This window comes from Myxine glutinosa, chromosome 7, assembly GCF_964187855.1.
Source record: "Myxine glutinosa chromosome 7, kmMyxGlut1.1, whole genome shotgun sequence".
Classification (NCBI taxonomy): Eukaryota; Metazoa; Chordata; class Myxini; order Myxiniformes; family Myxinidae; genus Myxine; species Myxine glutinosa.
Window position 1 is genome coordinate 62,177,886 of NC_136267.1, and position 26,394 is coordinate 62,204,279.

The 26,394-nt window shown below is 42.8% G+C and overlaps 1 protein-coding gene across 1 annotated transcript; it reads left to right on the top strand.

Annotated features, from left to right (window-relative positions):
• Positions 1-21,570: 21,570 nt before the first annotated feature.
• On the top strand, positions 21,571-22,669 carry SP5 (Sp5 transcription factor). Its single transcript, XM_068121522.2, has 2 exons — positions 21,571-21,618; positions 21,743-22,669. The coding sequence occupies exons 1-2, from the start codon at positions 21,571-21,573 to the stop codon at positions 22,667-22,669; spliced, it is 975 nt and encodes a 324-aa protein (XP_067977623.2).
• Positions 22,670-26,394: the final 3,725 nt, after the last annotated feature.

The following is a 26,394-nucleotide window of genomic DNA, read 5'->3' on the forward strand; positions in this document are numbered from 1 at the left end:
TTTTGAGATAGCCTGTTCACAGACAGGAAAACAAAATAAGAAGGCATCAGGCAGAAGCCTCATTGAGGAAAATCGATATCATTGAATTTTTTTTTTATCAATTGAAAATGATTTTATCCAAATATCAGCTTCCAAGCTCAAAATGTACCTGGGATATTGCCCAGACGAGAAAGAAAATAAATAAGTAGTTAATAATTAAAATAAATAAAGAGTAATCATAAAATAAATAATTTCTTAATCAATTGGCTCATAGCATACCGAAACTACCAGTTTCATCTGATACTGTAACTTATTGAAAATTAATTAATTAGGTAAGTAATCAAAAATTAAATGATTAATTGCTCAATCCATATATCAAAAATGCCTTTTACAGCCAAATAACTTGGTCACTGTGGTGTCCAAATATCAGCTTCGTACTCAAAAGGTGCCTGAAATATTGGCCAGACGAGAAAGGAAATAGTTAATTGATTGAATAATTGAGTAATTCAAATAAATAAATAATAATGGTAAAATAATTAATTTCTTAATCAATTGGCTAATAGCATACCTAAACCACCACTGTTTCATCTGAATCTGTAACTTTTTGAACATCAATTAATCAATCGAAAAATTATATAACTAATAACTCGGAATCCTCTGGTAAAGTTTGACGAAGATAGCTCAAAGCGTTCGCGGGTTATCACACTCACAGATTATCCTAATTAAACACAGATTAAACAAACAAACATAAATACAAATAAATAAGACAGACCGACATCTGACAGACAAGGGCGAAACAGGCAGACAGACAGACAGACAAGGGTGAAAACATAACCTCCATCCACCTTCGGTATCGGAGGTAATAATAACAGTTGACCCCTATATGAATTTGCAGGTAAAAATAATAGTTGACCCCGATATGAATTTGCAGGTAATAAGAACAGTTGACCCCTATATGAATTTGCAGGTAATAATAACAGTTGACCCCTATATGAATTTGCAGGTAATAATAACAGTTGACCCTATATGAATTTGCAGGTAATAATAACAGTTGACCCTGTATGAATTTGCAGGTAATAATAACAGTTGACCCTATATGAATTTGCAGGTAATAATAACAGTGGACCCCTATATGAATTTGCAGGTAATAATAACAGTTGACCTCTATATGAATTTGACCCCGATATGAATTTGCAGGTAATAATAACAGTAACAATTTGGCCTTTTTCGGGCACCTTGGTCCCCTTTTTGAAGCAATGTTTTATGGCCGGATGCCCTTTCTGCCGCCAACCCTGTTAGTCGCCCTTGCGACACACAGGGAATTACCAGTGAACTGGTACTCAATTTGCTGACCTCGGAAGGAATGACAGGCTGAGTCAACCCCCCTGGCGTTAATTCAGCGATCGACTGGGATTCAAACCAAAGATCCTAGGTATCCCAAGCCGGCACCCTATCCACTAAGCCAACATCAGGCTTGGTAATAATAACAGTTGACCCTATATTAATTTGCAGGTAATAATAACAGTTGACCCTATATGAATTTGTAGGTAATAATAACAGTTGACCTCTATATGAATTTGTAGGTAATAATAACAGTTGACCTCTGTATGAATTTGACCCTGATATTAATTTGCAGGTAATAATAACAGTTGACCTGATATTAATTTGTAGGTAATAATAACAGTTGACCCTATATGAATTTGTAGGTAATAATAACAGTTGACCCTATATGAATTTGTAGGTAATAATAACAGTTGACCTCTCCATGAATTTGACCCCGATATGAATTTGCAGGTAATAATAACAGTTGACCCTATATAAATTTGCAGGTAATAATAACAGTTGACCCCTATATGAATTTTCAGGTAATAATAACAATTGACCCGTTATGAATTTGTCGGTAATAATAACAGTTGACCTGATATGAATTTGCAGGTAATAATAACAGTTGACCTCCATATGAATTTGTGGGTAATAATAACAGTTGACCCTGTATGAATTTGCAGGTAATAATAAAAGTTGACCTCTATATGAATTTGCAGGTAATAATAACAGTTGACTCTATATGAATTTGCAGGTAATAATAACAGTTGACCTCTCTATGAATTTGACCATGATATGAATTTGCAGGTAATAATAACAGTTGACCTCTCTATGAATTTGACCCCTATATGAATTTGCAGGTAATAATAACAGTTGACCTCTCCATGAATTTGCCCCCGATATGAATTTGCAGGTAATAATAACAGTTGACCCGATATGAATTTGCAGGTAATAATAACAGTTGACCCTATATGAATTTGTAGGTAATAATAACAGTTGACCCTATATGAATTTGTAGGTAATAATAACAGTTGACCTCTCCATGAATTTGACCCCGATATGAATTTGCAGGTAATAATAACAGTTGACCCTATATGAATTTGCAGGTAATAATAACAGTTGACCCGATATGAATTTGTAGGTAATAATAACAGTTGACCCTATATGAATTTGTCGGTAATAATAACAGTTGACCTCTCCATGAATTTGACCCCGATATGAATTTGCAGGTAATAATAACAGTTGACCCTATATGAATTTGCAGGTAATAATAACAGTTGACCTCTCCATGAATTTGACCCCGATATGAATTTGGAGGTAATAATAACAGTTGACCCTATATGAATTTGTAGGTAATAATAACAGTTGACCTCTCCATGAATTTGACCCCGATATGAATTTGTAGGTAATAATAACAGTTGACCCTATATGAATTTTCAGGTAATAATAACAGTTGACCCCGATATGAATTTGCAGGTAATAATAACAGTTGACCCCCATATGAATTTTCAGGTAATAATAACAGTTGACCCCCATATGAATTTTCAGGTAATAATAACAGTTGACCCTATATGAATTTGCAGGTAATAATAACAGTTGACCCTGCATGAATTTGTAGGTAATAATAACAGTTGACCCTATATGAATTTGCAGGTAATAATAACAGTTGACCCTATATGAATTTTCAGGTAATAATAACAGTTGACCCTATATGAATTTGCAGGTAATAATAACAGTTGACCCTGTATGAATTTGCAGGTAATAATAACAGTTGACCCTATATGAATTTGCCGGTAATAATAACAGTTGACCCTATATGAATTTGCAGGTAATAATAACAGTTGACCCTATATGAATTTGCAGGTAATAATAACAGTTGACCCTGTATGAATTTGTAGGTAATAATAACAATTGACCTCTGTATGAATTTGACCCCGATATTAATTTGCAGGTAATAATAACAGTTGACCCTATATGAATTTGTAGGTAATAATAACAGTTGACCTCTCTATGAATTTGACCCCGATATGAATTTGCAGGTAATAATAACAGTTGACCCTATATGAATTTGTCGGTAATAATAACAGTTGACCTGTCTATGAATTTGACCCCGATATGAATTTGCAGGTAATAATAACAGTTGACCCTATATGAATTTGCAGGTAATAATAACAGATGACCCTATATTAATTTGCATGTAATAATAATAGTTGACCTCGAAATGAATTTGACCCCGATATTAATTTGCAGGTAATAATAACAGTTGACCCCGATGTGAATTTGCACCTTGACTCAGTACTTTATACCTGCCATCTTGACAATTTGGTGACACATGGCAAGTGAATCGCTCTTGGTGCACGCTGGCTACGGCAAAGGTAAATGTCGATTTGGGGCACGAGGCCGCACGTGCCGAGTATTTCGAGGGCGAAAGATCGCAATGAACACTAGGCCGCATTCGAGTCTAGGGCTTGATTCGAGTCTAGTCTAGTCTAGGGAAGCGTGAGCTCGGTGTTTGTTTGTTATGAGCCATGTGTAGAGAAAATAAGGTGAAGTGGAGTTTGTGCGAACGTGAGGCAGGAAAAGGGGAAGAGTGGGTGAGCACAGTTGTTAGGGTGTGGGGGTTGAATAGTCCAGGGAGGTAGGGAGCTCTCATTGGATGGAAACAAACAAACTCTTCAGTTCTTGGAGTGGATTAGGATAATTGTTTTATTTTGGTTGTGACCGGATTGGAATAAAACAACAAAGTTTTTGCACCTTGTTTTAAACCCTTCAAAATGACGAAGACACCACACCAGGTGTATCAAACAGACAATGACCATAGTGAGACCCTTAAAGTAATTCAATCAACCATTCGTGCATTTCCCGTTTACCTTCAAGTCAAGCAAATGTATTTATTGGACAAGACAAATTACGGTATTCTAATTGATTGTTACCGTAATACAGTAATTGTTGAGGAAATGACTCCTAGGGGTTAGCATTGCTTTGTACAGTTTAGTTATCTCATCAATGCCTTGGATGTGATAGCGTAAGCGTAAAGTAATTAATTGTGATATTAGATATACATCGTCATATGTAATAGATATTCAGAAAGTATTCAGACCCCTTCACTTTTTTCACATTTTGTTATGTTGCAGCCTTATGCTGAAATCGTTTAAATTCATGTTTTCCCTCATCAATCTACACTCAATACCCCATAATGACAAAGAGAAAACAGGATTTTAGAAAGTTTTGTAAATTTATTTAAAAAAAACAACTGAAATATCACATTTACATAAGTATTCAGACCCTTTGCTATGACACTTGAAATTTAGCTCAGGTGCCTCCCATTTCTCTTGATCATATTTGAGATGTTTCTACACCTTGATTGGAGTCCACCTGTGGTAAATTCAATTGATTGGACATGATTTGGGAAGGCACACACCTGTCTATATAAGGTCTCACAGATGACAATACATATCAGCTGACAATGTGGGTGGGGGGTGGGGGGCGGGATTGTAACGTGGGTAGAAAAGATCATTATTTTGGATGATCTGAGATGTATGGTGAACAGCTGCCTTGAAGATCTGGAAACAACAATGAGATTTAACCCTTGAGCCAGACCCCAAAAGTTTCATCATCGGTATCAGTCAGAGGGAGCAAAGCATAGCTGGCAGTAGACTGGATGGACAGACAACCCATACCTCAAACTGTGTGGGAGTTACTGTCTTCTACTTGTCCCAAACGCTGCAAGCTTCCAAAGTGTGTATGCGTGGCCAGTGGCTTCAACTGCACAGACATGTGCAAACTCAGTACCTGTGACAATCAGCGAACATCTGTCGATATGAAGACAGTTCTGCCCAATATGAGCCATATGACAATGATGACGATGACTTCTGAGCCATTCCTTCAAGTATGTATCAAAAAAATTTGCATAACCATGCTCCACACACAATATATGATTTATTGTTTGAATTCCCAAGAACTTATGTGACTTGTGCACCTTGACTTGTGTCTATTCATGTATTGTGTTGAACATTACTGTGCAAACAGATGTAAGTTTTGAAATCCGGATAAACTTTTACATACACATATATATATATATGTAATATACAATTGTAATTACATTGTAATTTACATATAAAATTTACAATCGAAATTTACATGTCAAATTGAAATTACATATACTAGCAACGGTACCCGCCCTAGGGGCAGGGCTTCAGTTGGGAGGCCCAAATGAAAAGGCAAAATATCAGAAATTGAAGGCTTTTTTTACTTTAAACGATTTATGTAAACATCCGTTAAATCATATCACACGCAAATCATAAAAATCTAAACAGTATTTGTAGAATTTCAATAAAAGCCACATCACTGTTCATATCAGTAAATATTATTCCATCGTGTTTCAAATTTGGGCAATGGGCTCTCCAATATTCGATGTGTTCACGGTTTTAATTACATAACGTAACATTTGTGACGATGTTTTCATTGTGACGATGTTGTGACGATGTTTGTGTTCACGGTCGTGTTTGATGTGACGGTGTGAACGTAATTTCGTAATGTTTTTCGTTTTTATTTTCGTAATCGTTCAATGAACGTTTAATGTTTAATGAACGTTTAATGAGCGTAAGAATGAGCGTAATGATCATTAAATGTGTGAATGAATGTATTGAATAATTTGATGTGAAGCGAAAGACGCCTCAGAGCTGTCACGTTCACAATCGCTATGTCGTATGTACTCCCCATACGTGTTTCCTTCATTGTAAAAACTACCAAGTCAACAGTTAAAAGGATTTTGAGCCGATAGGTGTTATGGCCTTGGAAAGATCGATGGAGACAGCGATCTGTTAGCATATACACTGCCCAAATAGCTTTGTGGAATTCTCTCATGTAGAGATTAAACCCACGTCGTTTGAAACTTGGCCGAGGTCATTATTTACTTTTAATGATGTTTATATACGAATCGAAAAGAAGATAATTGGTTTTGGGTTGTCCTTTCCGCATATCTCGATCGGTGCAGCCATTTGTGAAGCACCCGGGAAAATAACGTTATGCGCAAGTCCAAACCTGAAAATGCTGGAGGCCAAAGCTGACATTGGAAAAACAATATAGCCTATTTTACTCAAGGGGATGCCAGGATTACCCACCCAAAATATCGTTGCGATCGGTTCAGCGTTTTTGCGGTACCTTCGAACGGACGGACAGACAGACAGATGGACGGACATTTGGTGAATCACAGTAAGATGTAATATACATTGTAAGCACCTCATACAATCAATGCTTCTTTTCTTTTTTTTCCTTTTTTTTGTATACATAATCGAGGCTCGTGAAAGAGCTAACATTTATCACACAAACAAATCAAACTCGAGGCTCGTGGCCGAGGTCATTATTTACACATTTATCACACAAACATACATAAAACATTAACATTTATCACACAAACAAATCAAACAGACAAACAAACAAAATATATAAAAAGGGGAGCGGTAGACAAGATGGGGGGAGAAGGGGAAGCACATAAACACAACATTTGTGAGGGACATCGGGAATGTGTGGGAGGGAGAGTGCAAGAAATAGTGAAAATGGAGTATGTATCCACTGTCTTGAAATATATATTTCATCCAAAAGGAGATTGTATATTATTTACCAATTGCAATTTAATTCCCTGACACAAATTGATAAAATAATAAGCATGATAAGTGTGAGTGACATATATTGTGGATATAAACAAATTGATTGTCATTTTCTGGAAATATCCTGGATTCCTGGTCGTAGCACAAATTTGGCATAATATCGTTGTCGGAATTACCACGTTTGTTTACCATATGGTAACTAACTAGTCCATAGAGTCATTGGACCACCAAACCTTTAATAATTTTGAATCAACATTGCCAAGAGGGTCACATTCAACATCAGTCGTAAAATTGGCGAGAATCGTAACTTGATGGTCAGTGTATTGAATGGGGGCACTGTATACTTGTCAACATATGTCAGATAACATTGCAAATGGTATAAAAATGTTGGGAAAGGGCACCTTGGACAAATTATCGATAAATGATGCTATTTGGGTGCATGATGTCTTTGAATATTTAAATTTTAAACTATATGAGTGAAAAAACTTCATTTTGAGCAGACACCTGTGCTCGTGAAAGTGCTGAATACCTCAACTCTGTGTTTGCTTCAAAATTTTATGTCCCAAACCCATCGCTCGCTGTACCCACCTTATCCAGTCGTACCCAACTGCTCCTGCACTCTGTGTCCTTCTCTCCTGACAAGGTGGAGAAGTTTCTGTCAAACCTCGGCTCTGATTCTGCAACTGGACCAGACCGCATCAGCCCATGGGTCCTAAAATCCTGCTCTGCCGCTCTATCGCACCCTCTCTCGATTCTCTTCACCCTCTCTTTTGCTCAAGGACGTCAAGGTCATCTTCCATCTGCTTGGAAATCAGCCAACATTACCGCTTTGCACAAAAAGGTGCAAAAACAGATCCTTGCAACTACAGACCAATGAGCGTGCTCCCAATTATCAGCAAAGTCATGGAATCCATCATTGCTTCAGATATCAAATCCTTCCTCTTCTCCAATGGCTTGATCTCCGATCATCAATTTGGATTCAGACCAGGTCATTCTACTCTGGACATGTTGCTTCTGCTGTCTCAACAATGGATGGAGGTCCTCAATGCCAAACAGGAAATCAGAGCTGTCTCCCTTGACATATCACGCGCCTTCGATACGGTCTGGCACCCAGCTCTGCTCACCAAACTCTCATCCTATGGTATCCATGGAAATCTCCATGCCTGGCTTGTGGACTTCCTCTCTAGTCATAGTCAACGTGTGGCCCTGAATGGATTTCTCTCATCGCCCCTTCCTGTTCTGGCTGGAGTTCACCAAGGTAGTGTTCTGGGCCCTGTGCTTTTTCTGGTCTTCATCAATGATCTCTCCGACTCTCTGGAAAATCCTCTCTATCTCTTTGCTGATGACTCCACTCTCTGCCGCTCTATTCCTCATCCCTCAGATCGGCCGCCTGCAGCCTCACCACTCTCTGCAGACCTGGACAAAATCACAGACTGGTCAAACAAGTGGAACATGTCTTTCAATCCTGACAAATCTCATACTCTTACTATGTCTCTCTGAAAAGATCGACTGGAAAACCCTCCCATCTACTTTCTCAACAATCCTCTCCAAGAAGTTCTGTCGCTCAATCTTTTGGGTCTCACTATCTGCCATGATCTTTCTTGGGAAAACCACATTTCCAAGCTGGCCTCCAAAGCCAGTCGCCGACTGGGCATTCTCCGTCGTGTGAAGTCCTTCCTTGACACACCTGAGCTCCTCACCACATACAAGGCTTTCATCTGCAGCTCAATGGAATACTGTTCCCCCCTCTGGGCCGGTGCTCCTGCCTCACACCTAGCTCGGCTTCACGCTGTTGAAGCCAAAGCTTTCAGAATCATTGGAATCTCCTGCGATGAAGCTAACTCTGAGGGCCTTTCACTCACTCACTGCAGGCAGGTTGGTGGTCTTTCTGTCTTCTACCGAATCCTCTCCGGCCTTGCTCCCCCAGCTCTCTCTGTGCTCTGTCGCCCAAATATTCCTCCAGGTCGCACAAGATCTGCCAGCAACCCTCTTATGGTTAAACTGCCAAAATCTAGACTCTCTGCTCACCTTCACTCTTTCATTCCCCTTTTCTCCCACCTCTGGAACAAACTCCCCCACTCCCTTCAATCCCACACCTCCCTCCAGGTCTTTAAAACAGCTGTTCGCCATCATCTCTTATCTTCCCCCATCAAAAACCTTGATCTTTTCCACCCCCGTAAAAACACCCCAAATCCACCTCATCAAATTCGCTGTTTTCTTTCCTGAAATCCCATTAGTGTCCATCTTATTTAACCCCTGTACCCCACCCCAGCCCTCTCCCTTCCACAGATCTCCCAATGTCCCTGTTCTCCACTGTTGTTGTGCTTCCCTCTCTCGCCCTCTCTTGTCTCCTGCTCCCTTTATTATATGTTCCATGTGTTAGCTCTTACACGAGCCTCGATCTTGTGTACAAAAAAAAATACAATTGGCCGTGAGACCCACATATACGTAAGTACATAACATCACATCCGTTAAGAAATAATCACCTTAGCAATAATCCCTTTCCGGGCAGGCGTTGCAAATTTGCAACAGCTAATTGCCAATTAGTTAATTGCCAGTATTTGCATTTTTTTTAGTGTTTCTAAACGTTTAGGTGCCAGTGCGGGACTTTGTTGCAGGATTGCAACTGACAGCTTCCAGGCAACTCGCCAGGTAGCTGGTCTGTCTTACATTGAATATGTCGGCCACCATACTTGCCGGATCAGTGATTTTGTAGGCTTCTGTTTCAGGTAAGTTTCATAAGAATCATCTGCATTATTGAACGCAATACTGTATAAGAGAAATCTTGAATATGTGTAGATAAAGTAGATGTGAGTTAAGAAATATAATATCAGTTGGTTATATTCCTAGGGGGTTGGTGTATTTTGATGTTGCAAATATGCAACATTTGCCCATACAGGTAACAATTGATGTCATGTGTTTATTGTTTTGGATTGCATGTGTTGTGTATTACAATGTATTATATGGTGGTTTTCTTTTCCCCTTTGTTTGTTAATTACTAAAGGGAATTATTCAGGGCATAATCTCTATAAAATTATTATTCAGGGCATAATTTTCCAACCCCCCCGCTTATTCCAACCCCCCGGCAATTCGGTACCCAAGAGTATTCATTCCGGGCAGTGTTTCTGACATTGTTGTTTGTTCTTGCAGGCTTTATAATTGGTATCATGGCTGGCCGACGAAGATATACGACGGATGAGGTGATTGAGATGGTTTGTCTTCCTGATGGTGCCATTTCTGACGATGAATCCTTGCCAGACGATGAAGATGCTGATCCTGATTTCGACGAAAATGGCGAAACAGACAACTCAGATGCTAGCCTTGATGACGAAACATTGGAACAAATGGCAAGAGCTGATCCGAGTCATCTAGATATTGAAATCCATCAAGTCCACCGAGTCAGAGTCAATGACAATGAAGATAATGAAGAAGAACTCCAGCCAGTACCAGCTCGAGTCAACAAAGAATTTATCTGGAGGCAAAGGAAACCCCCAGAGGCTGATGTAGATTCAACATTCCGGGGACACGCATTTTCTCCTCCGCCAGACGAAATACCCAGTCCAAAGTGGTATTTTGACCATTTCATGGACGAATCTGTATTTGAATTTATAGCTGAACAATCCAACCTGTATGCAGTTATGAAGAATGCCCCAGAACTGAAAAGTACTCCTGCTGAAATGGAGCAATTTATTGGCATGCACATTATGATGACTGTAGTACATATGCTGTCTTATCGCATGTACTGGCGAAAAACTACGCGTTATGAAGCAGTCGCAGGAGTTATGAGCAGAAAAAGATTTGACCACCTTAGAACCTATATCCATATGAACGACAATACCAATTTGAAAAAAAAAGGTGACCCTGGTTACGATCCGTTGTTCAAGGTTCGTCCAGTACTCGAGAAGGTTCGTGCAAACTGTTTGAAAGTGGAACCAGAAGAAAACAACTCAATCGACGAACAAATGATCCCTTTCAAAGGCAGAAGTAGCATGAAACAATACATAAAAAACAAGCCGCACAAATGGGGGATAAAGGTTTTCACTAGGGCAGGTGTGAGTGGAATAAACTATGACTTTGAAATCTATACTGGCAAAGGGACTGTGGCGAATGAACGTGGATTAGGTGTAGTACTGCGTCTTCTAGCAGAGATACCAAAAGGACTGAACTACAAGTGTTTTTTCGACAACTGGTTTACTTCACCTGAACTACTTGTGGAATTGAAGAAAATGGGGATTCTAGCAGTTGCTACTATAAACCGCAACCGCTTGCGTGGATGTGTCCTCAAAACTGACAAGGAACTGGGTAAAGCTGGGCGTGGCTCGTTTGACGTCAAATATGAAACAACCACAGGATTGACCATTGTCAAGTGGTATGACAATAAGGCAGTATTGCTGACATCATCCTACATTGGGCCGGATCCCGTGGATAAATGCAGAAGGTGGTCAAAAGTAAAGAAGGACTTTGTTGAGGTGGACAGACCCCACCTTGTCAAGGTCTACAATGCCAACATGGGTGGGGTGGACTTGGCAGACATGCTCATGGCGCTTTATCGGATTGGTATTCGCCCACGCCGTTGGTATCTGCGTATTTTGTACTATTTGATTGACCTATCTCTGGTCAATGGCTGGCTCCTCTACCGGCGTCACCTCAACCAGAAACAGCAGAAGTATATGCCACTTCTCGACTTCCGCGCCGAAGTGGCAGACGCACTTATCAAAGTAGGGAAACACGCTGACGGGAGCAGTAGAGAAAGAGGAAGACCCTCTTTGGAAGATGGAAGTCCTCCACCCACCCCGCCTCTACCACCACAGCAGAGAACCGTCGCACCTTCTGCTGATGTCAGGCTCGATCGACTCGATCACTTTCCTACCCATGCTGAAAAACGTGGACGATGCAGGCTGTGCAGCAAGGGTTACACACAAATGGCCTGCCAAAAGTGCAAAGTGCTGTTGTGCTTTACAAAGGACAAAAACTGTTACTTAGAGTATCACACGAAAAAGAAAATTTCAGGGCATGACTGAACTTTTGATTTTGCTTTCTTATTATGTTATTGATCCATAATACAGACTTAACTACTGTCCTGAACATGTAAAAGACCGTTTCACTGAATATGATGACCACACTTTTAATAAATTCAAACTTCATAAGACCTGTTTTATTCATTGTAAAATTCCCAATCGGACCAATGTTGCAAATATGCAACATCCCATAATGCACTGCATGTAACGGTCACATAAAAAATTTCCATAAAATCGTAATAATAACCTTCCCATTGGATCATTTTCCTCAAATATCAGATTTTTCCTACAGTTATTATTAATTTGGTCCTGAGAGGGATAATAGTCTAAAGTGCAAAAGATGATATTTTTAGTGAACCAACACAATACTGAGAACAATATCGTTGCTGTCAAATGTGCCCGTCACCCTTGAAAAAAACATGCATTGCCAATCAGCTGCAACGATGTGACCTTTTTGGTATTCATGGTGATTTTAGACTTTCAGCATTCTTCATTCGGGTTTCACTGGCCCAAAAGACTAGACAATGAAACTGATAGAAGAAAATGAAATGGAAATTTTAATTCTGAGAAACCAGATTGATGATGGAGAATAATTAATTGTCATCTGCTCAATTATGAGGGGATGTTATAGAGATGTTTACGATATGAAGGTAATATAGACAAAATAAGTACAGATTTCTTTTCGCAGCATAGACAGTGATGGGATTAAAGCCTGGGAAGAAAGAAGAGGAGAGTTAGGGCAGTAGTAAGGTAAGGGTCTTTCAGTGAGCGAGTAGTTGATGCATGGAATGGTCTCCGCAGAAAGGTAGTGGCAGTAGAAAGAGTAGATAGGTTTATATTGGAATTAGATCGGTACCCAGAAGCATTGCAGATGAAGGGGTGCAGGGATATTGGCAGCACTTGTAGGTAGTTTGTGTGTGGATGGGTGATTTTTTTTAGGGTGGAGTGTAAGACAATCATGATAGGCCAAATGGCCTACTCCTGCACCAGAGTTCCTTGTTTATATCTTGTTTTTTTTGTGTTTGTAGTCAAGGGTCGCGGAAGAGTAAGAACACAGGACGGATCAGGATGCAACATAACAAAAAGAAGAGCAGAAGGGGGAAATGCCAACAGCAGGGTGGAGGGATAAAATAGACGGAGATGGACAAACAAGGGATGCGGGTAACGATGAGCGGGGAAAGAAGAACGCAATGGGTGGAAAATATGGATACAGAAGCAAATTTTGGGAGGGGTGGGGATGATTTTAGCGAGGGTTGAAAGGATCATGGTTTTGGATTGGGCATGACCTGAGATGGTGGTGATATTAGTTGTTATTATTAGGTATTAGGTGATGTTAGGTGATATGAACAGTTAGTTGTCTTGAAGACCTGGAGGGAAGAATGAGATTGAAGACAAAGTGGAAGTTGATTCTGCAGTCAGGAAAAAAGACATGTGCCACAAATTCTATTGATATATTTGTGTTTGTATGTGTACAGTATAGATATGTACACTACATGACCAAAAGTATGTAGACACCCGAACATCAAACATCTCATTTCAAAATAATGGGCATTAATATGAAGTTGCCCCCCCCCCCCCCCCCTTTGCCGCTATAACAGCCTCCACTCTTCTGGGAAGGCTTTCCACTAGATGTCAGAACATTGCTGCGGGGATTTGCTTCCATTCAGCCACAAGAACATCAGTGAGGTCGGGCACTGATGTTGGGCGATTAGGCCTGGCTCGCAGACGGTGTTCCAATTCATCCCAAAGGTGTTTGTGGGGTTGAGGTCAGGGTTCTGTGCAGGCCAGTTAAGTTCTTCCACACCAAACTCGACAAACCATTTCTGTATGGACCTTGCTTTGTGCATGGGGGCTTTTTCATGCTGAAACAGGAAAGGGCCTTCTCCAAACTGTTGCCACAAAGTTGGAAGCACACAATCGTCTAGAATGTCATTGTATGCTGTAGCGTTAAGATTTCTCTTCACTGGAACTAAGGGGCCGAGCCCAGACCATGAAAAACAGCTCCAGACCATTATTCCTCCTCCGCCAAACTTTACAGTTGGCACTATGCATTCGGGCAGGTAGCGTTCTCCTGGCATCCGCCAAACCCAGATTCGTCCATCGGACTGCCAGATAGTGAAGCGTGATTCATCACTCCCGAGAACGCGTTTCCACTGCTCCAGAGTCCAATGGCGGCTAGCTTTACACCACTCCAGCCGACGCTTGGCATTGCGCATGTTGATCATGTTCTGACATTGCTTCCAGAGGCAGTTTAGAACTCGGAAGTGACTGTTGAAACCGAGGACAGACAATTTATTTGTACTACGCGCTTCAACACTCGGCGGTCCCGTTCTGTGAGCTTGTGTGGCCTACCACTTCACGGCTAAGCTGTTGTTGCTTCTAGACGTTTCCACTTCACAATAGCAGTTGAGATGTCTGTTAGTTGACAAGGGCAGCTCTAGCAGGGCAGAAATTTGATGAACTGACTTGTTGGAAAAGTGACATCCCATGATTGAGCTCTTCAGTACGGCCCATTCTACGACCAATGTTTGAGCTAGAAATTGATTGAGTTTTTTTTTCTTTTTTACATATGCATTTACAGTTTTTTACGTACAATTTCATTTACGGACGCTTTCCCTTCTCTCTCCCACCCCTCTCTCTCTCTCTTTCTCCCTTCTTGCTCTCTTTACCTCCCTTCTCTCTCCCTTCTCTCTCTCCATCCCTTCTCTCTCTCCCTCACTTCTCTCTCCATCCCTTCTCTCTCCATCCCTTCTCTCCCTCCATCCCTGCTCTCTCCATCCCTTCTCTCTCTCCCTCTCTCTCTCTCTCTCTCTCTCTCTCTCGCTCTCTCTCTCTATCTCTATCTCTATCTCTACCTCTACCTCTACCTCTATCTCTCTATCTATCTCTCTCTCCATCCCGTCTCTCCCTGCCTCCCTTCTCTCTCCCTCCCTTCTCTCTCTCCCTCCCTTCTCTCTCTCCCTCCCTTCTCTCTCTCCCTCCCTTCTCTCTCTCCCTCCCTTCTCTCTCTCTCTCTCTCTCTCTCTCTCTCTCTCTCTCTCTCTCTCTCTATCTCTCTCTCCATCCCTTCTCTCTCTCCCTCACTTCTCTCTCCATCCCTTCTCTCCATCCCTCCCTTCTCTCTCAATCCCTTCTCTCCCTCCCTCCCTTCTCTCTCCATCCCTTCTCTCTCCCTCTTCTCTCTATCTCTCTATATCTATCTCTCTATCTCTCCCTTCTCTCTCTCTCCATCCCTTCTCTCTCTCTCTCTCTCTCCCTCCCTTCTCTCTCTCCCTCCCTTCTCTCTCTCGACCCTTGCGATTTCCCCAAATGTGGGAAACTCGACTGTACAATTTGTGGTAGTGGGGGACTGCATTCTCTCTCTCCCTTCTCTCTCCCTTCTCTCTCCCTCCCTTCTCTCTCCCTCCCTTCTCTCTCCCACCCCTTCTATTTATCCCTCTCTTCTCTCTCCTTTCCCTCTCTCCCCCTCCTCTCTCTCTTCCCCGTCTCTCTCTCTCTGCCGCTCCTCTCTCCCTCCCCTGCCCCTCTCTATTAGGGTTGCCACCTTCAATGTGGAAAAATAAGGAACACCCACCGCCCCCCACGAGAACATTTTGAAATTGTTGCCACTTTTAAGCCATGTTTCATGCTTTTATGGACATACATATCTCTCCACGTAAAGTGTGAGCAGATGAGTAGGACTAGTTGTTCTGTGGATATGAAAGAAACTTCATAGGTTCAGATCCACTGCTTCGGCTGCGGATCAGAAAGATTGCATTTTAATGACGTATAGGACTCATACATTGGCATTGGCCATGTCGCATGTGCTGCCCCACATTGTTGGCAGATCAATGAAAATACATCTTGTCTGAGCAGCAGTATAGATACTGAGATTCAGTCAATATCTCAGTTAAATCTTACATATGTGCATTCCTAAATAGCAGATTTGTGTAAGTTTTCCTTTTACTCAATACCACATCAATTAATTGACTAACAAAACAACTTACTATTGTCATTTACAGATTTATATTTCAATCAGTTGAATGAATGAATGAAGTTGAACAAAACAAAATAGACACAGCACAAGTGTTGCCATTAGACCAACTACCCATTTGGTGTACAATTTAAAGAACTTTAATTAAGCCGATTGAACAGGCCTAAAATATTTACATATAAATATTTAAATATTTACATATAAATATTTAAATATTTACATATAAATATTTAAATATTTACAGTATATAACCTCGGTGCTCTGAACACCCCTGCCCCCCCCCCCCCTCCCATCTCTCTCTCTCTCTCTCTCTCTCTCTCTCTCATTACTTTATCTTCCATGTGTACTTTTTGTCGCTCCTTGCAGCCTGAAGCAATGGCTTGTCCTTCAAAAGTTGAGTGAGACCAGTAGCTCACTCTTCATGAGCTTCACAGAGCATCTGTTCCGGACGTGACTCCATTTGTTGGCCATTCTGGAGAATATTCTCTCCACAAACCCTGTTGAGTCTGGTATGCTCAGTAGGTAGGAAATGACTGACAGCATATTTGGGAGATTAGCTGCCTGAAATACAGCCATCCACTTGGCAGCCACGTCTGTGGTCTTCCATTGATCGCCGTCCTGGAGCTTCTCCACAACGCTGCTTGCTGTAGTGGACTCATCGTACAGTTCATCCATGTTCAGGTGTTCCATTGATCACCCTCCTGGAGCTTCTCCACAACGCTGCTTGCTGTAGTGGACTCATCGTACAGTTCATGGATATCACCTGCTGCATGCTGCTTGGACATGGTTATCACCTGCTGCCTGCTGCTCGGACATGGTTATCACCTGCTGCATGCTGCTCGGACATGGTTATCACCTGCTGCATGCTGCTCAGACATGGATATCACCTGCTGCATGCTGCTCGGACACGGTTATCACCTGCTGCATGCTGCTCGGACATGGTTATCACCTGCTGCATGCTGCTCAGACATGGTTATCACCTGCTGCATGCTGCTCAGACATGGATATCACCTGCTGCATGCTGCTCGGACATGGTTATCACCTGCTGCATGCTGCTCGGACATGGTTATCACCTGATGCATGCTGCTTCACATCAGACAGTCCACCATGGGCGATCGAAAAAGCTCGACGGCAAACCGTACAATTTGCCTTGTTCTCGTTGCCACTGACAGGATTGACCCACTCGTATTCTGTCTGCCATTCGGATCTTTACTTTGACAGCCTCTTGCGTTTCACCGGCAGACTTGTTGCACTGGCACTGGCGTGTGTGACATTTCGACATATTGAGTTAGATGCTGCACCTGCACATTCAGTTACACAAAATGGTTCCTGCCAATTTATCAGATCCACAAAGAATGTAATCTACACAATGTATTTACTTCTGATAACATGTGAATGCATGTGCATGCACATGGGAAATACAGTTTGAAATGTGTTATTACATCTTATGTAAAATGTGACTTTAAGAGCTCAAATCCTCTCCCTCCCACATCACGCACATGGGGGAGAGTGGGTCACACATGGGGGAGAGTGGGTCACACACGGGGGAGAGTGGGTCACACATGGGGGAGAGTGGGTCACACACGGGGGAGAGTGGGTCACACACATACACACACATGGGGGAGTGGGTCACACACACATACACAAGGGGGAGTGGGTCACACACACACACATCTCCTTTTTTCATTTCTGTTCCTCACAATTCTGTATCTCTCTTATTCACCGACACACACACACATGCATACACATACATCCACACATATGCACATATATACACATATATACATACACACACACACACACACACACACACACACACACACACACACACACACACACACACATGTACACCCACACACATGCACACACATATACACATATACACATCACCTACGGAGAATATAATACAGATAGCAAAATAATCTTTTTTTTTCTTCTTGTAGCGAAACATCCTGTAATTCTTTGCTTTCCCCCTGTTTACAACGAAGTTTGTGCTTTGATGCTCAGTGGTTGTTTGTGTCTGTGGGCAGTGGAACAATATCAGAGACAAGCTAATGATTCTCATGTGACTTTTGGACATTCTATTGCAACCCCCAAGCACGTGAACTGCCTTTCATAAATTTGGCAATAAATGACCTACCTGTGCAGCCCCAGCTGGTGAAGGCCACACCCCAGCTGGTGAAGGTCTAGACAAAATCTGCTTGCGATTGTGGTCTTTCTGTGTTTTACGCATTCTGCATTCTTCTCGCCTTGCTTATATTAATGTCGCCGCCAAGCTGGAAGTTTTTAAATCGTTGTTACTTCAACAAGCCATTCGTTTGGTTTTATACTGGATGAGGTGTCTGCATGGTCTGTGCACATGCAAGAAAATGCTGATATAATTGGCTTTTTATTGTTTCTCTGCGGCAATTCTTCCTGAGGGTTTGAATGTTTTGAAAATATAAATCAGTTGTAACACTGATACCAGAATGCATATTCCCCACCACCACCACCACCAACCACCCCATCCCTCAATTCCCCAGATCATCAATTGGTGTAGAAGGTGCATAAACCGTGCATGAGAATTGAAGGCTTCCTCAGTTCTATTGTCTCACCACGTCACTCAGGAAGGTTCATGAAACTAACCCACCTATCTATTTCCTTAGTCATCCACTGGGAGAGGCTCTGTCTCTTTAACTTGCAAGCCTCGCCATCAGCCATGACCTATCTTGGGCTGACCACATAGCAAAGATGGCCTCCAAAGCCAGCTGCAAATTGGGCAGCATCCATCAATCCAAATCTTTCCTTGGAAAATTAGAGCTACTCACTCACATTCTACTAGACCTTTGCCCATAGCTCATTGGAGTACTGTTCTCCACTATGGGCTGCTACACCAGCATCACATCTGTCTCTGGATTCTGTGGAATGTGAAGCTCAATGTTATTGGAAACTCCCGTGATGAGGCCGAAGCACAGGTTCTGTTGTTTCCACATCGCGGGCAGGTTGGTGATCTCTATATTTTCCAGTCTATTCTCCAACATTGCTCCCTCTGCTCTCGCATTCCTCCAACCGTCCCCTGCAAGTCCAGCATGCATGTGTTCTTCCCAGTAACCCCTTTCTGGTTAAATTTCCAAAATTCAGGTAGACTGCCTCAACTCCTTTGTTCCTCACTTCTCCTGTCTATGGAATCACCTTCTAGAGTCCGTTCTTCCAATCTTCCTTCCAGGTCACCTCATGTGATGACATGACTCATCTTCACCCATGATCTTTATTACCCCCATTAACTTTTACTTACCTTTTTCAGTATTTCCTCCCCTTCTCTCTCGATTCCTTTCCTGTTTGTTAATTCCCTTGCCAGTTGTGGCCAATTTGGTGCCCCATTACCCCATTTTCGATTTAACCTTGCTCTTTGATGAGCCCCGCTCTTGTGTAGAAAAATTACTCCTGATCCCAGTAGCTATTTCAGCCAGCTGGCCGATGAACTATCCAATCTTGCCTTCAGTCCACCGGGGAATCAGATCTGATGAAAATGCGATCTGGTGTAGTGCAAGCGCGGAGAAATGGGGGAGCGTGGCTACTTCAGAAGGGACTTTAAGATTCCCGTTCCGTAAATAAGGTGGAGGTTATAAATTATTTTGCTTAAAGGAAAGGTCTTTGGGCCAGTACTTGGGCTAGATTTACTCCCATGGAGCTGAACGAGCGTCCAACTTATACCACCGGTTAATCATGGGCGTACGCTGCGCACCGGGGTAGGCAATGGAGCGGTACGATTGCGATGTGATGAATCACAGGTCTTGGGATATTTTATCAAAAGATCGTTTTTCAAACTTATTTTAACTTGCAATAAATGAATCGTCGGGGGCGTTCAACTCGAAAGAAAGAAGACCAATGTGCATTTAAAGAATATTGATGTATTCCAGGATTTTCATTCCTTCTGGAATACTATAATCAAATAGATTGTTTTGGTATTCTTTTCAGCCATGGGATGTTTTTTAAGGTATGCCAGTTGCAAACTTGCAGAGCGAATATCGATCGAGTGATAAGTTGTGCTTGAGAGATCTCGGCCCGGCGTAAAATAAACGTGAGATGACCGTTACATCAAAAGTAAACTAGGGTGGAGAAGAGGGGTAGGGGAAATGTGTTGGGGGATGGAATGGACATAGTGGAAGGAGGGTTTAGTGTTACGGGGGATGGGAAGGGTTCTGGTTTAGTGATCATTCTGATAATGGCAGTTCAACTTCTTCATCTTATTCACAACAAAAAACATTTTGAGCAAACGTATTTCAAGGTTTCAAGGATATAAATACAAGGATTTAAACATGGAACCTTGGCGAAGGAGGGTGACATTTGGCGGTCATCATGCCGGCACTTTTCCAACGACCGAAACCATCACCTATCCACAGACAAACTTCCTAAAAGTCCTGCCAATGTCACCATTACCCCTCTCTCCCTAATGTTTCTCGGTACCTAACTAATGCCACTACTTTTCAAGGGAGACCTTTCCATGCATCAACTACTCTCTGAGTGAAAGACCCTTGCCTCTGAGTGATCTCTGAGTGAAATACTCTCCCAAATGTATAAAGTCCTGCCTCCTTCAAAAGTTCCTAGCTTCGTCCAGCTATCCCTGGAATCAATCTAGTATTTATATGCTCAACCCTCTCTATGGCACTAATGGTAGTTATGTCCTTCTTCAGATGTGCCCAAAAATGCACACAATATTCTAGATGTGGCCTCACTAACTCCCACAGTGTAAAACTGCAGCCACGGCCCCAAAGAGATTCCAGATTATCAGATCAGATCACGAGGATGAATTATTTGTACAATATTGCTACACAATGTAATTTGCTAATTTGAGCATCCACCTATGACATGTCTGGCCTAGTTGGAATATCGACCTAGCTAGAAACTGTCACACTGTTGCTTCGCAGTCAGGGCTTTGATTGCATCTCTCCGCACGATGGTGCCAGACGGAGCAGATATATGGGTGCTCCTTCTGCCATCATAACTTGGAGTTGGAGGAGGTTGCCTTTAAAAAGTGTTTTTTTGTTGTTTTTTTTAGTCATGCTGAAAGAGACGTGTGCAAAGCAGCTTTCATCAAAATGAGAGTTTCATTCCAAGCTGGCCATTGCAATTGCATCGGAACCGCACGCCTAGCAGCCTAGTTGGATGCACATCACTGGTGATGGGAGGTCTACAAGGGGAAGCTGGTTCCATTGTCACTCACAGTCGTTTAGTGAAAAGAACAAACCAAGTCGTTCCAGTGACCCATCTCATCAACAAGCGCCTTATCATGGCCGCGGAACTTTAATGTCAAAATAAATCCAATTCATTGTTTATATGCATTCCTCACATGATGATTGCTTCATTAATTGTCTTTCCTTTATCTCCTTCCGTGACGGGGCCTTTCCTTTAATGCCCGTCAACAAACACACCGCAGGAGTGCCGCGTTCCCAGCGGATAGGATTGCCTTTCTGAAATGCCCGCCGCACTTTGATGATTGGCTGAAGATAGAGTTCAAAGGACTCCCCGCCGGATGCTCACTGGCTGGCGGTGGACCAAAGGACTATCGAGTTCCAAGGAGCGATTCCGACGGACAGGGCAGAGCTCCTCTGGAGATGGGAGGGAGAGCGTCCGGTGAAGAGTTCGTGCCGACAGGGACACTTGGTGGCCTGTAGCGGGTGAAGACACCATGGCCGCGCTGGCCATCATCAGGAGCGACGTGTCTGCTTTTCTGCAGGTCAGGGTTGTTTTATATTACGACTTGGCAACTTGCTTCGAAAGTTTTTCTTTTTCAAACTTTTCTCCCTTGATGTACAAGTTAGCGAAGTTCTCAGCTTCCTTTACTCCCCCAACTTTTGTAGGACCGTACGCCGAGCACCTCGCCCGAATCCTGCGTGCAACACTATGATCTTAGGCCAGGGGTGCTTTCGTCATCTCGAGGATACTTCTGGAATGGAAACTCGTTTTCTTCTCCTGGACACAGCCACCAGCAAAGGTCTCTGAAGACACAACTGTGCGTACCCCTGGGATGTTCGACCCAGGAGATACCTCTGACCCCACCCGCCGAGCCACCTGTTTCTCTGGAAGCTTCGATGGTCACGATGCTGAACGCGCCACACCTGGCTCCCTCCACGTGCCTCGGCAACTCGCATTATGCACCCTCCTCAATGCCCCACTACGTATCACATCATCACGGAGGGTCCACGATCTTCCCGACGCAGCAATCTCCTTGCACGACGGAAGAGATACCTTCCTGGTGGGGAGGACCTAGCATGCAGCCGCCAAGCTCCCGCACCGAGGTGGCGCACCGCTTCCCACTGCAAGCACCAATAACCCTCAAGCAGTCGGATCTCCCTCTCGCGCAGTACCACTCCCAGCTCGCCGCGTTGCTCGGTGCCAAGACCGCGGTGCCCACGGGTACCCGCCGCTGCAGGCGCTGCCGCTGTCCCAATTGCCAGAGCCCCTGCGGCGGAGATGATCCCGGTTCGAAAAAACGCCTGCACGTTTGCCACGTACCTGGCTGTGCCAAGGTCTATGGCAAGACGTCGCACCTGAAAGCACACCTCCGCTGGCACAACGGTGAGCGCCCCTTCGTGTGCGGCTGGCTCTTCTGCGGGAAGAGTTTCACGCGCTCGGATGAGCTTCAGAGGCACGTGCGCACTCACACGGGCGAGAAGCGCTTTGCGTGCACCGAGTGCGAAAAGCGCTTCATGCGCAGCGACCACCTCGCCAAGCACTCCAAGACGCACCAGAAACGCAGTTTCAAGGTCGAGGGAGCTAAGAAGTAAACCAATGTAATACCGCACTCGTGTACACATTATTGGAGCCACTGGTCCGTGTTAACAAGAGCCAAGTGCCTCTGCCCTTCGAGGTTCGAGTTCCACACGTGCGGAACTTTAGAAAAAGTTTAATCTGTATAATAATTATTGTTTTTCTTGAGATACGACTTCGGGGTAAGTTTTTAGTTGGGAAAACTTCTTTAAAATTTTTTTTTTATTATTGCTCTTGCACCGACTTCGTGACAACTTTTACAAAGAAAATGCAACTTTTAACACTGCTTTAAAAACTCGCTGAAACTTCTTTTATACAAATAAAGTTCCTTCTTTTTATACATTTAATCGATGTTTTTCCACTGCCAATGCCGCTTTGTAAAATTTAACATACAGCCTACAGGTGTAATTTGAAGGATTTTGTGGATAACATGCAGGAGCAAAAGTTTACTTACTCTTTCCTTGTCGTGCGTGCCTTTTCCTTGTCGTGCCAATCGTACAAAACACTTCTATAGCCTAGGTTACCTTTGCCAACACGAGAGTCGACACTTGAAAACTTACTCTTTCCTTGTAGTGCGTGCCAATCGTACAAAACATTAAAGCTTCAATGTCATTGCAATGCACTCCTTGTTACCCTCGCCTGAGGAGAGGGTATTGCATTTGAGTCAGTTTGTCTGTCTGTCTGTTTGTCCACACAGAATAAATAAGATTTTCTCTGCAAGCGTTGATCCGATCAACAGGAAGTTTTCACCATAGGTGCAACTCCAACTGTGTATTTTTTAATGATAATTATGACGTCATAAGTCACGCGGTTCGGCCGCCATATTGGAAAAACAGAAATTGCACCTCTATATCTCCCAAAGCACTGAATAGAAAAAATTGAGAAATGGCTCATTGTAAAGAACTCTCCATGGGGAATAAAATGTGTTCATGATGATGTCATAGGTGCCTCCATTATGACGTCATAATTCGACAAGTACAAAACCTCATCCGATCAAGATGAAATTTCTTGAGAGTCCTGTCGGCAAAAATTGGTGGAGAAAAAGAATAATGATGACGTCATCTGTCACGTGGTTCGGTCGCCATCTTGGAAAAACTGAAAAAACTTGCACCTCTATATCTCTGACAGTGCAGCATAGAAAAAATTGAGACATGGCTCATTGTAAAGAACTCTCCATGGGGAATAAAATATGTTAATGATGATGTCATAGGTGCCTCCATTATGATGCCATAATTTGACAGGCACAAAACTTCATCCGATCAAGATAAAATTTCTTGAGCATAATCTAGGAATAAATTAGTTTAGATAAAACCAAATGATGACGTCATCGGTCACGTCGTTCGGGCGCCATATTTGTTTTAACACAAAAGCCTTAAAAACATTGAAAATAGATCCTGGTGAGGGTTTGCAATCTCTGCTCTTTTTATTGTTGTGGATTGTAATTGCGATGTTACCATTTTCTTCCCAGGGAAATAATTGGGAGATTAGTCGTGGTACGTTTGTAAGTTGTTGGCACACTATGACCTGCCCTTTTCTCAACGTACAGGAAGGGTCTTCGCACCCGTTCGACCTTCGGTGGAATATACTGCGTGTGGTTCGAGGACAACATAGTCCGTTGACGGTCGAAACGACAGTGGACATTTCTTATTCTTTAACGACCACAATTATTCCCACGTTCTTGTATGCTTGGCCGGGGGAAGTTTTTGCCCAAGTATTTCACGAACCGACTGGTCAGGCCTAATAGTGGACCAGTCGTTAGGGTAGGAATAGCTCACCTCCTCTTCGCGAAGGACACCGTGGGAACATTAAACTTGTCCAGTTTAATGTCCATCCGAGGGACGGCACACTCACTGATGGATCTCCCTGGCTGTTAAAAACCGGGATTAGAGTTTATATCTGGGTCGGGATTCAAATCCAGGCTAGATAGTACCTCTATAGCCTAGGTTACCTTTGCCAACACGAGAGTCGACACTTGAAAGTGTTAATTATTTTTTCCTTGCCCTGAGTCAAAACTGCTTCGGCAGCACACACTCACGTGTGACTACACACACACACACACACACACACACACACAAACATACACACACACACACACACACACACACACACACACACACACACACAAACACACACACACGTATACATACACATCCACACATATACACACACACACACACACGTACACAAACACGTACACACAAATACACACATATACACACGCATACACACACATACACACATACTGTTATGTGCTCCTCCCCAAACCCCCGTCACGGTGTACCTCCGAGCCCCGAGAGGGGTCACGGCAGAAAAATGTGTTATTCTGTATGTCAAAGATCAATGGTGAAACCACACCAATTGTTACCAACAAACAAGTATTGTATTAAGATCACACAAGAATAACAGCACAAAAACAATAGTAATCAATTGTACAACCAATATATATTTCCTATGATGGTACCATCAGGTTCGTACAATATAACTCACTGTGATCCAAGTCAGTGAAAAGAAGAACATTCCCAATGTCTCTATTCCGGCATCAAGCCAAAGTCGATCCGCTCCAGTAATCGTCAGAACGATGTCTAATCGGGACCAGAATCCCATTCGGATGGCAGTCACAGTCACGCTGCCAAAGCTGTGCAAAGGTGCCCTCAATGCGACTGGGAAATCACACCCTCGGCTATGGACGTTCCACGGCTCCCAATCGGCGAACCGCAGATTTCCCACTCAAAAGCCACGTTACACACACACACACCAGATTAACGTCTGAATGCGGTGACAATGGTTAAAGCGAGGTGAAAAGAGCGATGCGCAAATCCTGCGCGAGGTAAAAATGGCCGACGGCCCATTCTCATGCCGTAACGGCACTCCGATGATTCTCGTCGGAATCAACCGCAAAACCTGTCACGCAGGTTTATCTGTCACAGCGATAACAACTCTGTCGCAGGAATCCCTTTCCCAGGAAACCCAAAGTTCACACGTGACCCTCGTTCGCCAACGTTCGCTCAGGACCTTGAAGCAGCTCGGCTTCTTGTCCGACTCACTCGCTCCGCCTTCTCTTCCTCCTCTTCCTCTTCGTCGTCGTCCGGTTCCGGTTTCATTTAAAACATTAACTTTTTTACCTTTTGAAAATAGTAATCTCTATTTCCCTTAAACGACAACAATAATAGTACATGGAATCAAAAATGTTTACAGTGGATGAAAACCACAACAACGGAAGTGACGAATCGGTAACAATACACATACACACATATACACACACACATAAACACACATACACACACATAAACACACATAAACACACATACACACACACACACACACACACACACACACACATATATATATATACACACATAAACACACATATACACACATAAGCACACATATACACACATATACACACATACACACATACACACACATACACATACACATTCGACCCCAAATGACAACATTCCGAAGGACTCCCTTTTTCCAGGTTATTATGATTCCCATCCCTTCACCCATTCCGAAGGACTCCCTTTTTCCAGGTTATTATGATTCCCATCCCTTCACCCATTCCCAAGGACTCCCTTTCTCGGGCTATTGTGATCCCCCATTCCCATTCCCAAGAACTCCCTTTTTCCAGGTTATTATGATTCCCATCCCTTCACCCATTCCGAAGGACTCCCTTTTTCCAGGTTATTAGGATTTCCATCCCTTCACCCATTCCCAAGGACTCCCTTTTTCCAGGTTATTA